This window comes from Leucopleurus acutus (genome assembly GCF_964270905.1).
Source record: "Leucopleurus acutus genome assembly, chromosome: 5".
Taxonomy (NCBI): Eukaryota; Metazoa; Chordata; class Mammalia; order Artiodactyla; family Delphinidae; genus Leucopleurus; species Leucopleurus acutus.
Genome location: NC_139147.1, coordinates 104,501,612 through 104,518,583, shown reverse-complemented (window position 1 = coordinate 104,518,583; position 16,972 = coordinate 104,501,612). Strand labels below are relative to the sequence as shown.

The window sequence follows — 16,972 nt, the reverse complement described above, 5'->3', positions numbered from 1 at the left end:
AGGGGTGAAGGAAGGTCAAAAGCTTGGTTTGGACAGGGAGAAAGTAGAAGCAAAGATGGTGTCACCTGAACAAATTCAGTCAGAATATTAATACATCTATACCGAAATTAAATAACTTAAGAAATTTCTTCTGTAATGTTGGGTCTATATCAAAAGCTTATGAAAGACAAGCAAACATAAGCCACTGAGTTACTCTAACTTTACACTAATATATGAAAAAATCCACACAGCACACACACACGCCCCATGTAAAACATTGCTTTGAGTTTTAATGTTTATCTCCCCAAGACAGCCTAGCCTGCACTCTACTTGGATAAATTTTACAAGCTAGTTTTCTGCTGCTTCTAGTTTTAAACTTTAACCATGTTTCTGATGACAAGGAATGCTGCAAAAATACTCTAGTTCAACAAAGAGTTATGATCACAAAATAATTTTTATCCATTCTACAGTGTTTCAGAATTACCAGTTGATTTTTAAACACAAAGTAGATATAGATGCTAATGGTGGCTAATCTGGTATGTTTCTTATAGCAAACTGTTGTTCATGCAACACTTGTGCTCAAAGGGGAAGGCACAGGATTTCCTACAATGAGCCACCTTATAAAGAGTTCTTTTTGTACAAATTAATTTATGTCACATTTAATTTAGTGTGCATAACCTCGAAACTGAGGCATTATTCCAATTTATAAAAACCACTTGCATAACTTTTATGCAAGTTTTAAAAATACAAAGTTTTCTCCCTAAAGTGGCTCAAAATAGATTGTTCATGGCTGCCTACATCTAAGATAAAAAGATTCTAAAACAACTGAACAGATTAGGCATATTATTAAAGGTGTTCAAACCATTACTTGATTTGTACATCTACTCAAACCTCTTCATCGGTCTTTATTCAGCAGTACATATGCACCAAATTCCATTTTAGAAGTTTCCATATCATTTTCATAGAAAACAAAGTTTGAAAACAAGTAACATTTAAACACAGCACGGTATTCTACCACAACTGAAACTTTTTTCTTCTTCTTCTTTACAGGACTCAACAAAATCTAAAAATGAACTAGGCTGTAGATTTACCTCATGCAAAGATCTTTATGTTATCTCTGAAAATGAAAAGGATGGCTTTTTAAAGCACATTTTACTGTTTTATACTATTATGGTAACTTGTGTACTGCAACACAGTCTATTTTGAGGGAAATTTATGGTTTTTTTTCATGCAAAAATCTACACAAATTAGTTTTGATGATATGGAAAGCTTTTCATAGCATCAAACATTCATCTGGTGCAAATGCACAGGGAAACCTTCCTGAAAGTTTTCTGACTTGAGAAGCAACTAAAAAGCCATACTAGGTAAAGTAAATAAAAACTAAAAACAAAACAAAAACCCCACAAAAAAAAACAAAAAAAACAAAACAAAAAAAAAACTAAAAAAAAAAAAAAAAAACCCACAAAAAAAAAAGAGGGGGAAAAAAAAAGGAGGGGTGGGAAAAGGGAAGAAGGGAAATAGAAAACACAGGCTGCAGAGTACACCAATGTCTGCTGCTGAACTGGTCTTTGTTTTCATGTCCAGTGTACAGTAACACTTATGATCTCACTTTGATGATTTACTAGGTTTGTTATCAGCCCCCTGAAGGCAAATCAAGCTTGCATGCGTTCACATACAGCACCACAACCATACTCTCGTACACAGTCACTCCAGGACTAGGAGTCTGCTTCATGAATGAAGAGCCCTAGATTTCAAAGATGAACCTGGCTCTCTATCACTGAGCCAGACATTCATTCAACATTGTCCATTCACACACTGCTTCATAGCAAGGCCTGGGCTCATTTTCCTTTGACTTATATGGGCATCCTATTCTCTTTTATGCTTATAAGGCTTGAAGATGACATTACTGCACTTTCCCCTCAGCTGATATAATGTCAATGTTCCTCCTCAGGCACTGAATATCTGTGACCTGTAGCCCTTTTACTCTGAACAACCTAAATAAGCATTCATGTAAAGTTTTCATTACATTTTGCCACTCATTCTCACTCGCACCCACTCGCCATCTTGACCTCATTTGGGCATTTTCTGTGATTCCAAATGAAATCTTCACATTTTCTTTCCCGATTTAATGCAGCAGCAGATCCCATGAGCCAAGCTTGATGGATCAAACCTTTTTATATATATGTGTATATATATATATATCTCAGTGCTGCATTGTACCTAACTTCCACAACATCTTTCTAAAACTGGAACCCTTCTGTTGGTACATTGGCAGATGAATTGAAACCAAATGTTCCACCTTGTATTGCCTCTGGAACAAGACTAGGATCTTCATCAATCTAAGGGAAAAAAGGAAAAAGAAGGTGATAATTAGTTTAAAAAAATAGCATTGTAGTACTATTTCCATTTAAAAAGTATGGGAGGGCTTCCCTGGTGACGCAGTGGCTAAGAATCCACCTGCCAATGCAGGGGACACGGGTTCGAGCCCTGGTCCCGGAAGATCCCACATGCCGCAGAGCAACTACGCCCATGCGCCACAACTACTGAGCCTGCGCTCTAGAGCCCGTGCTCCACAACAAGAGACGCCACCGCAATGAGAAGCCCACACACCGTAACAAAGACCCAACACAGCCAAAAATAAATAAATTAGTAAATTAAAAAAAAAAAAAGTATGGGAGATGATAGGTGCCAACACTGTCCTACCACCCCTTTAGAAACCTGAAACACTTTATAAAGGCTTTTTCTTAAGAGATGCCAAAAAGAGAGGAAACTTAAGAGAATATGCAAAACGTGTATCTTCTGAAAGAATGAAAGAGAAGTAATATATTGGAAATGGTCCTACATCTCAGAGTATACTCACTGTAATGCTACCACTTTTGGAGAGTAAGTGTATTCTTTGGTTTATCTTTTAATAGCAATTGGAGACAAATGACTTTTGAGCTTAAAGTAGTAAAATAATAGTTCTGCTAAAAATGTATAATATTCTTTCTATATGCTTTATATCTAAACGTTGAAATTCCACAAAATTATGCACCTATAGTGTAGTTCCTATAAATAGGCACATCATCTTTATTATTCTTTTCATGATGCAACAGAGTAAACAAGACCTGCACGTTGAAGTATCAGAAATCATAAGGCTTTATGTATACCTAATTATCAATTAGGACTTCTAAAAACCCAACTTTAAGACATGTGACAAAAACTACCTTTAAAAAAGTATGCTTTTCAACTACTAATATATTTTAAATAGGACTTAGCTTGATAATCTGTAATTCTTCTTTAGTATTGTCCTTGTCAAGTTAATGTTCAAATCATGCATGCTTAACAAAATATTTAATAACATTCCATTTTTTTTTTGAAAAGTTGAGAAAATAATTCAAGAGATCCACTGGTGGTTCTATCTATAATCACTATAATTTTCTAAGAAACAACTGCTTTAATTTTAGATTTAACTTTCCCAAAGAGGTGATACTAAAAATAATTCTTTAATTTCAATTACCATATACTGACAATCTGAAGATACTCTTCTGGACTATACCTTACATTATATAGTAATATATATATTATTAAGAAATAATTATATTTCTTGATATTTTTTTCATTTTATCTATTTATCTTTGTATTAGTTTTTGGTGACCAACTAAAAATAACAGTGACAATATATTCAAATACAGATTAATTATTGTCATAATGGATTTATTATAGGATATACTAGGCTTCACTGTTTTGTTTATAAAGACATCAAGGGAAAATAAAGCCTGATTTATCCACTGTCAAAAATTCTTTTTTTTTTTTCTTGCCATTAGAGCTAGTACTACTTTTTAATACCTTGAAGGACTTTAAAATACTGAAATATTTGTACTTCTGAAATAAGTAACATTACTGTCATATATCTATTTCAATTCCATTCCCCCCAAATACATACATATACGTCCTAGCTTACATTTCATCCAGACTTATGCTTATACATAAAACTAAGAAAATTATAAAATTATTAAATACATCATCTGAAGAGAAGAACTGATCAATGATCTCATAGGCCAATTTGTAGATGTCTTCATTTTCATGATTTTGAAGTTGTTCAATTTTCTCCAGTCCTGTAAGAAATTTTATGAAGTGAAATAATGGTAATATTTAAAAAGCAGTGACAAAAAAAGTTACAATAATCTTGGGAACACAAAATCCAATTTTGAGGAATCTATTCTAAAGGTGAATCTTATAAATAAAAAGGTTTTATGCACAAAGATATAGCATATTTATCTTTAAAAAATTATCTGAGTATCTAACTACATATAAACATAAGCAATGGGACATCTATTTACTCAGCAGAATAACTATACACATCAGTGTTTATAAAGAGTAATAACATGTAAAATTGCTTTGTTAAAAGTTAAAAGCTGGGAGATCCCTGGTGGCCAGGTGGTTAGGACTCTGGGCTTTCACTGCTGTGTGGGACCGGATTCAATCCCTGGTTGGGGAACTGAGATCCCACAAGCCATGTGGCATGGCCAAAAACACACACACACACACACACACATCCCCAAAGATGCAAGGAAAAAAAAAGTTAAAAGCAAATTCCTTCTACTTTGTAGCATCTGCCAAGTTTTTCTAGTGAGCATTTAGGAAAAGAACTTTTAAGTACTCGTGATTAATAAATATGAATGTTAAGACAGCTATTCAAGTATAATGAAAAATGATCAAGATCAACCACAGTATTTCAGGGGAAAAGGGAATTTTCCCTGTAAATATTAATAAATTTATTAAATCATAGGCAGAATATATTAACTTAACCTATTGATATGCAAACTGGATATTGTTTTGCTTTACAGGAGTAATAATTACTTTTAAGGCCTCTGAATTAAAGTGAAATTGCCCTTTCATGAGTGTTCTTCCTTTATCTATTCTTTAAGTGGAGGAGTTGTTATGGGCATGTTTCTCACTTTTCACATTCTCTTTATGGGGCCCTTCCATGAAAAAGTTTAACTACTACATATAGGCTGAGGACTTATAACTCTATGGCTTCATTTCTTTTCTGAGCTTCAGATGTTGAAAATCTTAAACATGTATGATAATTCCACAAGGATATTTCAACAGGTATCTAAAACTCAAACTATCCAAAACACAATTTGTTCTTTGCCATTCTTCATTTACGCTGTTTATTATACTGTATTCTTATTGGTGATAATCAACAACAGTTTGAAATCTGAGAGACAGACTAATAAATTCCCCTTACCCTCAATACTCTATAATCAAATCTCAAAAATCTTAAAGTCTATCCGTTTCTTGAATCTTGTCATCTCCCCCTTTTCTCTATTATCACTGCCTTCATTTATTGTGGCCTCAACATAATATATAGAAACCACCTAGGTGGTTTCCTGCTTGTCTCTAAATGGTTCCATTCCCCTCATATCCATGGCTCCATTTAAATACATCAATTCACTAGGTAAAATCTTCCAATGGCTTGTCATACCCTACAGCAGAATCCTTTGGGAAGTTTATAAGATACATATTCCTAGGGCTCGCCTCCAGTGAAGTAGGCAATGCTCAAGATCTATATTTTTATTTTAATATATAAGAATAAATTTTTAATAATTAAAATGTTTATATGGTAAAAGAAAAAAACATACAAGTAGGAAAAATTTTTAACAATTCCTGCTTTTAATTTTTCTGGTACTCTCTTTCTAATTATTTCCCTAACAGTATTCCCCATGTCCTGTTCCCAACTTGATAGTTATGCATTTTTTGTTGCTGTTCTATTTGTCACTTTAATAACTTTAAAAATACTTACTTCTTATTAATTTTCAAGCCTCTGAACTCTACTAAGGAAGCTGAAGATACTGGTTCTCCTACTCCTAGTTACCTCTCCCTCCTTTCATTTACTTCTCAACTTCCATCAGAAAGATCTTTACTTTTATGCTTATTCAGGTTGATAACATTTACATGTTATTCCACAGCCATATCTGAGACTTCCATGTTCTGTCTACATGTTAATCCTAAGGGTTGAAAGCTAAGACATGTTGTTTATCTTCCTGGTGGCTCTGGTACACTGCCAGATTTGGGAACCACTGCCCTAAAGTATCTGCTGTGCTACAAAGCTTCTAAGACTGCAGGGGCCTGGTCAATGGCTAAGTCTGCAGCCTTGTCTTTTGGCAGTTTCTACCTCATATTTTGTGATTCAGCAACACTAAACTACTTATAATTTGCTGAATGCTATTTCTCACCTCAGACTTTGCTCATGGTGTTATTTCTGCCTGGAACACCTTTCATCCCTTTTTACTTTATTAATCCTTATTCATCTCTCAAAATCCAGCTCAGGTGTCACTTCCTGCTTCTTCCAGGATGGATTAGGGTATTTCCTTTTGTTGTACATTTCTATTAGGGTAATTAGCACATTAAATCAGTTCATATTTATCTCCACGACTAGACTACATGCCTTGAGGGAAAGGACTGTGTCTTGTTTACCACCGTCTTCCCAGTACCTTAGCACAGTGCCTGTTCAATATATGGCAACAATTCAGTTACCTAAGCATATGCAAGAAGCTGAGCAGGACTGTACATATAGAATACAGTATTTACTTTATTCTATTACTTGATTATCTAAGACAGAAAAATACAGAAGTGCTGTATTAGTTAGAAAATAAAAGTAGTTACAAAAAGAACATTAAAATGTGGAATAATATCAATAGCTTATAATAAACTTACCTCCACATTCTTCTATAAGATTGGCTATGGTTTCTGCCTCATCTTCAGCCATTTTTAATATATTACTTAGTCCATCGAGTACTACTTGCACAACTTGTGCATCTTTTACAGTCAGCAAATTGCAAAAAGGTGGGATAACATTTTGTTGGATTAGGTAGGCCACCTGAAGAATGAAAATACCATGATATGATAAGTGTTAAGTGAACTTCATGCGTGCACCCTATTATCTCACTGGAATAATTTTTTTTTTTTTTAATTTTCATTACTATCTAGCTAGCTAGCTAGCTGTGTTGGGTCTTCGTTGCTGCATGCAGACTTTCTCTAGTTGCAGTGCGTGGGCTTCTCTTGTTGTGGAGCACGGGCTCTAGGCACGTGGGCTTCAGTAGTTGTAGCACCCGGACTCAGTAGTTGTGGCTCACGGGCTCTAGAGCACAGGCTCAGTAGTTGTGGCGCACGGGCTTAGCTGCTCCATGGTATGTGGGATCTTCCCGGACCAGGGCTCGAATCCATGTCCCCTGCATTGGCAGGCGGATTCTTAACCACAGCACCACCAGGGAAGTCCTCACTGTAATAATTTTGACTTTAAAATCTTGAATATGGAAATATGACCTCACCTCTCACATGATAAGTTAGACTACATTAATCTAACCTTCTTTTCTTTTTAATGTAGTATGTTAATTTTACATGAACTTAGAAAAAAAACTAAAGTGAAAATGAAGGAATCACTCAAGTTCATATGACACATTTCTTTGCCATAAGGAGTACTTCCTTCAGAGATCCTTTCTAACATTAAGAAATTATGAAATCAGTTGAGAGGCTGGATGATTATTTTTTTAAAACTGTAATTGTTCAATTTGAGAGCATCCTCTCTTTGCTATAACATTTAGCACTCATATATACCTGGCCACCTCTCAATCTGCTATTCTATTGGTTCCATAAAATTTGCAAAATATTCTTCTATCATTTTTCTATTTAGTTATTTCCATGTATTGTATTTATATTCTACTCTGTATTCATATTTGAGTGGATTCACTGGTCACCACCAGTCTGTACCTTATTTGTGACAATTATCAGCTCCAAATTCATCCTTTTTCACTTGTCTGTGAAACATATTTGGGACTTTTTTTTTTTTTAATTTAGTTTTGGCTGCGCGGGTCTTAGCTGCGGTATGTGGGTTTTCTCTTCTCTAGTTGTGGCGTGCGCGTTCCAGAGCGCGCGGGCTCAGAGTTTGCAGCAGGCTCTCTAATTGAGGTACATGAGCTCAGTAGTTGTAGTGCAACTACATCGTGTAGCTGTAGTGCATCGAACACATGTCCCCTGCATTGTAAGGAGGATTCTTTACCACTGGACCACCAGGGAAGTCCCCCATACCTGGGACCTTTAAAACTCATTTTCTTTCGCCAGTTGGCATAATGTTAAGCTTTGTCACCTGCACAACTGTGAGAGTAAGTGCCTCTTTATATTTTATGCCCTAGGCACCTCACATTGTTCACCGTAGTTCTTAGTCCCAGCTTTCTGGCTGAGTTTAGTTCCTTGTTTGGTTTGCTGCCAGATAATTTTTGTTGTTGTTCATTTGTAAGGAGAATCTGTGAGGCAGTTTCATTCTGCCCTATTAACCTAAAAAGTCTTGTTTTTTTCTTAACACTGTTAAAAAACAAAAAAAACAACCCTGACCGTAAGTGCTTCATCTTACCACGGATTAGAAAATTCTTGTAGGCCAAGAAGCTGGAAAGAAAACACATCTACGAAATATAACTAAAGGAAGTCAAGGTGACACTTTTATGTATCACAGAATGCCTGTTATCTTGCTATTATCTTAAATTATGATTTACTAAAATCTAAATCTTAGAATTATTGGTACTGTTATTTTACCAGTTTTGAGAAATAAATAAGAGCTGAACTTACTTGATCTTTCCTTCCGCTAATTGTTAAGTTACTTATGGCCCATGCAGCTTCTTTCTGAGTGCCAAAATCTCCCTGTAAAAGCAAAGTAAAGAATACAAATTGCAATATAGGGTAAACTGGAAAAGGTGTTTTCTGAAATGATTTTTCAACTGCTTATTCCCCTAGGTTTTCTTCTAGCCTTTCTATATACATATAATAAAGATAAGGCTTTGAACTCAAATTACCCTAAACAAATGGAGATTCCTTTTTGTGAACTTTCCCGGCAACAAATTGACTTGATATTGCTGTTCAGTAATATCAGATTAAATGAAGTCAATGATTAAATAAAATCAGTCAAAAAAAAAAGGAAATATACAATTGTACTTTAATCAAAGAAATGTCAGGGTAAGGTATCCTTTTAAACACAAAGTTTTAAAAATGAAAATACCCACCATTAATGAGACTGTCATAAAGCCATTACCCTCATATATTGTCTTTCAAATATAAATTGATAAAGTAAATTTAAAATTCATTTAAAAAGTCATATATATGATTTAGTAATCTCACCTTTCAGAATTTACCAAGCAAATAATTCAAAACAAAGTAATATTATGTATCTTTCCATATAATGTCTTAGCAGCACATAAGAGTCAGAAAGTAAAAGCAACTTAAACAACAGAGGAATAACTAATTATAGCAAATCTAAATAATAAAATAATAACCAGCCACTAATGTTAAGATGACTAGCAACTTGGAAAAATGCTTAGGATGTATTAAGAAAAGAATACGTAAATAAGAATGAAAATTAAAACTGAAGTGGATTAACACAACATTGTAAATCAATTATACTTCAAAAAAAGAAAAACTGCAGTGGGATATCTACTCTTATTTATCAGATTGAGAAATCCCAAATATGTGTTGGTGAGACTGGCAGGAGTGTAAAACGGGACAATCTTTCTAGAGGTGGATGGGCATTATATAGCAAATTTACATATGTGTCTATTTGTAGATCCAGTAATCCTAAATACAACCTGGCAAAAAACATGGAAAAAAACTTTACATAGGCATTTCCTTATATTTAAAGTATAAACAATAGACGAATAAACCAAAAACTAATAAAAATGATCATCTGTAAAGGAAGGGAAAGAACAGGGAGGAATGGACAGAAACAGAAGTTAGACCTCTGTGTACATACCTTGAAAACAAAGTACATATTTTTTACTTGGAAACTATAAATGCTTCATATAACCACAACAAAATAAAAAACGAGGGAATTCCCTGGTGGTCCAGTGGTTAGGACTCCGTGCTCTCACTGCTGAGGGCCCAGGTTCTATCCCTGGTTGGCGAACTAAGATCCCACAAGCCACACAGTGTGGCCAAAAATAAAAAAATAAAAATAAAAAACAAAACCTAAAGTAATTCCCCCAAAGAAAAAACAAACAGAAATAACCTAACTGTATATCAAGCTGTATATGTTAACCACACATAACAGGAATTATTTCAAGTGACATTATTTTAAAGTACATCATTGATAGAATACATCCTAAAGACAAAAAAGTCCTCAAGGAAATCTCAAAAGTGGAGTAATCATGTTGTTAGTGTCAATGTAGTCTTGTTATTTTGATAGATTTTATATTATATATCTCAAAATATAACTCAAATAATTATGTTCATGTTTTTGGAAGATTTCCAGCATAAAAGAGATAAAAATATAAAATCGAAGAAGTAAAAATAAAAACACTGCTATCTTAAATACCCAGTAATATCTGATAGCTTCCTTTCATTCATGATTTGTTTTTTATGAATCTCATGTTCATAAAATTACAATATGCATATTTTTCACTTTCTTAAAAAAAAAAAGTCACCTATTTTGTTCATTCAAGCCTACATACCATGACAACCTTATAGCAATGATTATCCTTAGTACCTGAACTATGATCTTTAAATACCATTTGCTACAAAAAGGAACCACGACACCCTGGAAAATAGTTAATTCCAGGCGTAGATCAGGAAATATACGAGGTAAGCCTGGGAATCATATCACATCCAAAAGGTAGGAAGCTCTCAAAAACTACTGCAGTGATGTAAAAAAGACATAGGCACCAAATTTAAGAGGTTCCCATTGGTCAGGGACAACCTGAACGTCAGAAAGAATAGCTACAAAGGACTAAAACTTATATAAAAAATATACACATATGTAAATCCATAATTTCCTTAATGACACTAAAAACTTTACACTCGTCTCCTTTTGAGGTCATTAGGGAACCATGTCATTCTAAAAACAGTGATAATGAGCAGGGATCAAACATTTGTCTTGCCTTTCCTATATGAAATATGTTTTAGAGTAAACCAACAGTTGATAGGGAAAAGCTCTTTTTTCTTCTTTATTGAAGAATCATGGCTAATACATAAAGAATGGCAGAATTACAAAGTCATCATTTTGCAGTTCCTAGTATAATAAGTGATCTAGGTAATGATCATCATGACTGCCGAAAAACCATTATGTGAAAGAATGATGAATAACTTTATAATAATTGGCTGGAACAGGCTGATAACATCTGAGCTGACTTAATCTAAATATCACTAAATGTAGGACAAACAGATAGAATGTTTCTCCTCATGTGAATCATTAGTGCATGACTGAACCCGATCTACCAGTTTATAGGAAATTAGCCTCTACTACCAGTTTGTAGGAAACATGGAAGAAAAGAAGATCGAGATATCCTCTCTTTAATTAACAGATCAGTGTTGAGAAAAAAATCCTCATGCTGTGAGTGGACACTTTAAACTGTCTCTTTCCCAAACATTAATGTAAGCATGCAATGATATGGCGTATAAAATAGCACACTTACTTGCTGTTTGATCTTGGGCAATTTATTTGTCTATACCATAGTTTCTTCATCTGTCAAATGGGAATAATTCTTAACCTCACAGAGTTACAGTAATAAAGAAATAAAGTAATATATGTAAAGTGCTTGGTACAATATGTGAGCATTTATAGTCAGTAGTAGTAATATGAATTTTTAATAAACTTCAGTATAATGGTAATTTTGACAAAAGAATGATATAGAAAAAGGGCCAGGGGTTTCTAAAAGGAACTATTTCTTGTATATAAAAAATGCTTGAACGTTTTAATATTAATACTATTTTACTGTACTACTCATGCCATTGTATAGGTTGTAATTAAACAGAAAAATATATATTCATATAATTCTTTTCCTCTTACACAGAACATACAAGATGACTTTCTTACCTTATCCAAAAGGTGTATTATCATTGGTACAAGATTGGCATCAATTACTGCCTGAACCTGCTGCTGATTTCCTGCGGTGATGTTAGAGAGGAACCACACTGCTTCCTGTAGAACAAGATCCTTTCAATATTTCTCATTAAAAAATAAAATCTGCAGCTGAACTAGGAAAAAGCACATTCACTACAACGTCCAAATGATTTTATGGAGTATGTTCCATAATAAAAAATCTAGGAATATGAATTCCTCTATCCCCTTTCCATATTTTTCTTTGGACAAATTGCTAATGACCCAAGTCTAAGTTATAATGAACTAACCCTTCTAAAAAATTCTTGAAAGCAATGTTCCCAAACACTAAGACTCAAAAGAAGCTTGGGTGAACAAATACTAAGGAACTGATGAGCTGCAATACAAATACAAATCCTAAAACAATTGTAAAGGAGATTCAGCATCCTCCTCACATAGCGTGCTTTATTTATTCTCTCTTCTGATTGAGTCGTAGCCAAAGTAGATAAATCTCTCAATTATTCATGATAATGGAGACACAAAAACTGAAATAGTGGATTGTTTTAGTATACTTATTTGTAATAGTCATTCATTGCACCATCTCTCTCAAGAGGTAAAGTGGAACCAGATGTTTGACAGCTTTATTGGTCTACCTTAATGATCTTTTTATGCTACCCTTTACACCACAATGTGCTACTTCTACCAAGTTGATTACAAGTCTTTTTTTTTTCATAGACAATAAATGCATACTAAAAACACAGAATGAAATAAGACAAAATATCTGCCTAATGTCCTATGTAGGATATTGCTATAATTTACCAAAGTTAATAAACTTATTAAACATATGAATTTACTAAAGGGAAACATTTTCTCTATTTTAAAAAAGTAGTAAACAAGTTTTACTCCTAGTGTGCAGTAGGCTCTTTTGGATCAGATCACAGGATCATGTTTAATGAACCTGTTAGAGATTTTAGGGTGCTAGGCTACTTAGGTGAGCTGTTCTTGGGTTATAATCATCGGCAATGTTGTAATCAACAACCCATGTATTTCTACAACAGCCTCAGATGCACTCCAACGTCAGCATCACCAGTCAGTGCCCCCTTTTCATAGCCTCCACAAGCACACACACATGCACACACACTCTATCAAATAGCTAAAAAATATTAAACTTAGATTACTTAACTTACGTATTAAAATCTTCCAATCATACAACATTCAACACCCAATTATCTCTATTTCATCATTTCCAAGAGAGCCAAATGTGCACTGTTTACAATCGGTTTTATATATGGAAAATCATGTACCAATCCATGTCATAAAGAGTAAAATACTTTCTCTTAATGTCTAAATGACAGTTTATGTTAATAAACGGTATTAAAGACACTTGAGTCTCTAATTTTGCAAATGAAAATGGCTACTTTATATGCTAATTATTAAATAGTATTTAAAAATACTTACTTTATTAATTTTCTCTTTGGGATGTGTCAGAAGTGCGGGGAAGTGTGAAAGAGCATCACAGTTCAAAACTACTTGTGTTTGCTCATCAGTTCCAGTAACAATGTTGCCCACAGCTCGAAGTGCTGCTGTCTGAAACATAAAAAGATTTAATGAGATGTTGTTCTATATGAATCACTTATTACCACAAAGGTATGTTAGGCAGGTTATGAAAGATATATATATATATTTTATATAAATTTGTTTTATTTATTTTTGGCTGCATTGGGTCTTCACTGCTATGCGCGGGCTTTCTCTAGTTGCAGGGAGCGGGGGCTACTCTTCATTGCTGCGTGGGCTTCTCACTGCGGTGGCTTCTCTTGTCCGGAGCGCAGGCTCTAGGTGCATGGGCTTCAGTAGTTGTGTCATGTGGGCTCAGCAGTTGTGGCTCATGGGCTCTACAGCGCAGGCTCAGCAGTTGTGGCGCACGGGCTTAGTTGCTCTGCGGCATGTGGGATCTTCCCGCACCAGGGCTCGAACCCATGTGCCCTGCATTGGCAGGCGGATTCTTAACCACTGCGCCACCAGGGAAGCCCCAGGTTATGAAAGATATCTTTATGCATTCATGCCTACCTATCCTTTTTGAGCAAGTTGTGTCAGATACTGATTTAGGAACAGAGGAGTGAATAGGACAGACATAAACCCATCTCCTATGGAGCTTCCATTATTGTAAGAGGAAACAGCCAATAAACAAGTAAGTATGAAGGATAATTTTAGATAGTAATTATGGCCATAAAGAAAATAAGATAATACAAAAGCTTTTGTGGGAATATGTTTTCAGTTCCCTTGGGTATATACCTGGAAATGGAATTGCTGGGTCATATAATAACTCTACGTCTAACTTTTCCAGGTACTGTCAAACTATATTCCAAAGAGGCCGTACCATTTTACATTCCTACCAGCAATGTATGAGGATTATACTTTCTCTACATCCTTGCCAACACTTGTTACTGTCTTTTTGATTATACCATCCTGGTGGGTATAAAATGGTACTTCACTGTGGCTTTGATTTGCTTTGCCTTAATGACTAAGGATGTTGAACATCTTCGTATGTGCTTATGGACCATCTGTATGCCTTCTTTGGAGAACATTAAAATTTTTAAACCATTTAAAATTAGGTTGCTGGAACCTCCCTGGTGGTGCAGTGGTTAAGACTCCACGCTCCCAATGCAGGGGGCCTGGGTTTGATCCCTGGTCGGGAACTAGACCCCACACGCATGCCACAACTAAGGAGCCCTCGAGCCGCAACTAAGAGCCCACATGCCACAACTAAGGAGCCCACTTGCTGCAACTAAGACCCAGCACAACCAAATAAATAAATATTAAAATTGGGTTGTCTTTTTTTTTTGTTGAGTTTTAAGAGTTCTTTATGTATTTTGGACACTAATACCTTTTCATATATATGATTTGCAAACATTCTCTTCCATTCTGTAGGTTGTCTTTTCACTTTCTTGATTGTTTCCTTAGAAGTTTTTAATTTTGGAAGTCCAATTTATCTATTTTTTCCTTAGTTGCTTGTGGTGTCATATCTAAGAAACTACTGCCTAATCTGAGGTTATGAAGATTTATGCCTGTGTTTTCTTCTAAGAGGTTTATACTTCTGAATGTGACATTAAGCTGTTTGATTCATTTTGAGTTAATTTTTTAAAAATATGGTGTGAAGTAGGGTTCCAACTTCATTCTTTTACATATGGATATCCAGTAGCCTCAGCACCATTTGCTGAAAAGACTATTCTTTGCTCACTGAATTTTCTTGGCACCCTTGTTGAAAATCAATTGATCAAAAATGTGTAAGTTTATTTCTAGACTCTTGATTCTATTTCACTGATCAATACGTCTATCCTTATGCTAGAATCACAAAGTTTTGTTTTCTCTAGCTTTGTAGTCAAGTTTTGAAGTGAGAAGTCCCCAAACTTGGTTCTTTTTCAAGATTGTTTTGGTTATTTCTGGGTCCATTGCATTTCCATATGGATTTTAACAGGAATTGCATTTAATCTGTAGATAAATTTGGGAAGTACTGCCATCCTAATAATACTGAATCTTCCAATCCACGAACATGGATGTCTTTCCACTAATTTAGGTCTTGTTCAACTTCTTTCAAAAACGTTTTGTTGTGGCCTAGCTTCTTTAACAAGTAAATTTAACATGGGAAAGAAAAAAAGGAGAAGAAAGTTGTAGAGTAACAGAAACATAAAGACATAGCTACCACATGCAATGTGTTGACCTTGTTTGAATACTGATTTGGTCAAATTGTGAAAAAAAAAAATGAGGCAATAAGTAAAATTCAGATACTGATTGGATTTTAACATTACGGTTTCCTAAAGTGCTCTAATTATTGGTATGGTGGATATGTTAAAAAAAAATAGCCTTACTTTTTAGAGATGCAACCTGAGTGAAATTAGATATCTGGAATATGTGTCAAAATAATTTGGTGGGGAAGTAGAGCTATAGAGGAAATCTACATAGTTCATTACATTATTCTTTCTATGTTCCTAAATTATGGCATGAAAGTTGAAAAAGTTTTAAAAAATCTCTATTAGTTACCAGGTAAAGTACAGAACATAACTTTCCTTGAGAGCTGGCTCAAGTGAAAGTCCAAGCCCTATTTTCTCAATAAAGTCCAGTATTAAAACTGAAGATGCATTCTGAAAAAAACAAAAACAAAATGCAAACCAAAAACCTATACCAAGACATAAGTACCACACTTAAGAAATGCAAACTTCATAAGAATCTAGTAGGAATATTTAAAATAAACCACAAATAACCCTAAATGACAACTTATTCTATAATCAATTCTTCTGAATTTAGCTAAGTGTTCCCTCTTTTCTTTAAAGTGCTTTAAATTTTATAGCAGTGAGTCTCCATTTTGACAGTACATGAATATAACCTAAAGAGCTTTTTAAAGCCCAGGTTTCTAGGAAATATCCAGATTTACTGAAACAGTATTTCCAGGAGTAGAGCAAGGGAAATACACTAATTTTTTTCTTTAGGCTTCCCACTGCTGATTTTATTGTCCAGCCATGGTTGAGAAATAGTGAATCAGGTTAACAGTTTTCCTTATGCTATTATTGTGCTTTATAGGCTCTTAGTCATTCTAAGATTAAAGCATGCTATTTACCTCAGAAGGACAGGGAGAGCTTGCTGCTTGCTGCATCTCCCTTTACCACCGTAGTTTGACAGCTACTGCTTATAATATTTGTGTGAACTTCTCACCTTCTCTTTTTTGGCTCTTTCTAGATGCAGATTCTTTGGGATAAATATTTACATGGAAGGATTTTAAAATAATAAAACAAAACAAAATTAAAGAAAAAAATTTTAAATAACTGAGAGAAGACAATTTAGGAAACCCCTAAGCAGCACATTTCAGTACAAAGCCTTTATCACAGTGCCAGTGAAGCTAAGCATTAACTAAACTTGCCAGGTGCAGTGAAGGAGAATAAAAAAGGACAGCTGTTGGGGGGAGGGGGGTGGGGGAAGGAGCAGGAGAGTGGAAGAAGAAAAATAGGAAAAGTAGGAAAAATAATCAGTACTTGTTTCAGATGCTATCCAAGTTGCTATATGAACTGCCCTGGTCTGCGTTAGAAATCAGTAATTTACAAAGAAGTCAACTTGGCTTTTTTGGGGAGGTTTGGGGGGTGGGGAGGAGGAGGTTCTTGT

At 34.7% G+C, this 16,972-nt stretch overlaps 1 protein-coding gene across 1 annotated transcript in view; it reads right to left on the bottom strand.

Annotated features, from left to right (window-relative positions):
* Nucleotides 1-248: 248 nt before the first annotated feature.
* The window catches only part of KPNA4 (karyopherin subunit alpha 4), a 55,383-nt gene continuing 38,659 nt past the window's right edge, over nucleotides 249-16,972 (bottom strand). Inside the window, exons 12-17 of the mRNA XM_082839900.1 lie at nucleotides 13,280-13,408; nucleotides 11,819-11,923; nucleotides 8,587-8,658; nucleotides 6,682-6,844; nucleotides 3,982-4,076; nucleotides 249-2,318 (exon numbers count right to left, since the gene is read on the bottom strand). Of these exons, the coding sequence (XP_082696026.1) occupies nucleotides 2,220-2,318; nucleotides 3,982-4,076; nucleotides 6,682-6,844; nucleotides 8,587-8,658; nucleotides 11,819-11,923; nucleotides 13,280-13,408 (663 nt within the window). The 3' untranslated portion in view covers nucleotides 249-2,219. The remainder of the gene's footprint in view (nucleotides 2,319-3,981; nucleotides 4,077-6,681; nucleotides 6,845-8,586; nucleotides 8,659-11,818; nucleotides 11,924-13,279; nucleotides 13,409-16,972) is intronic.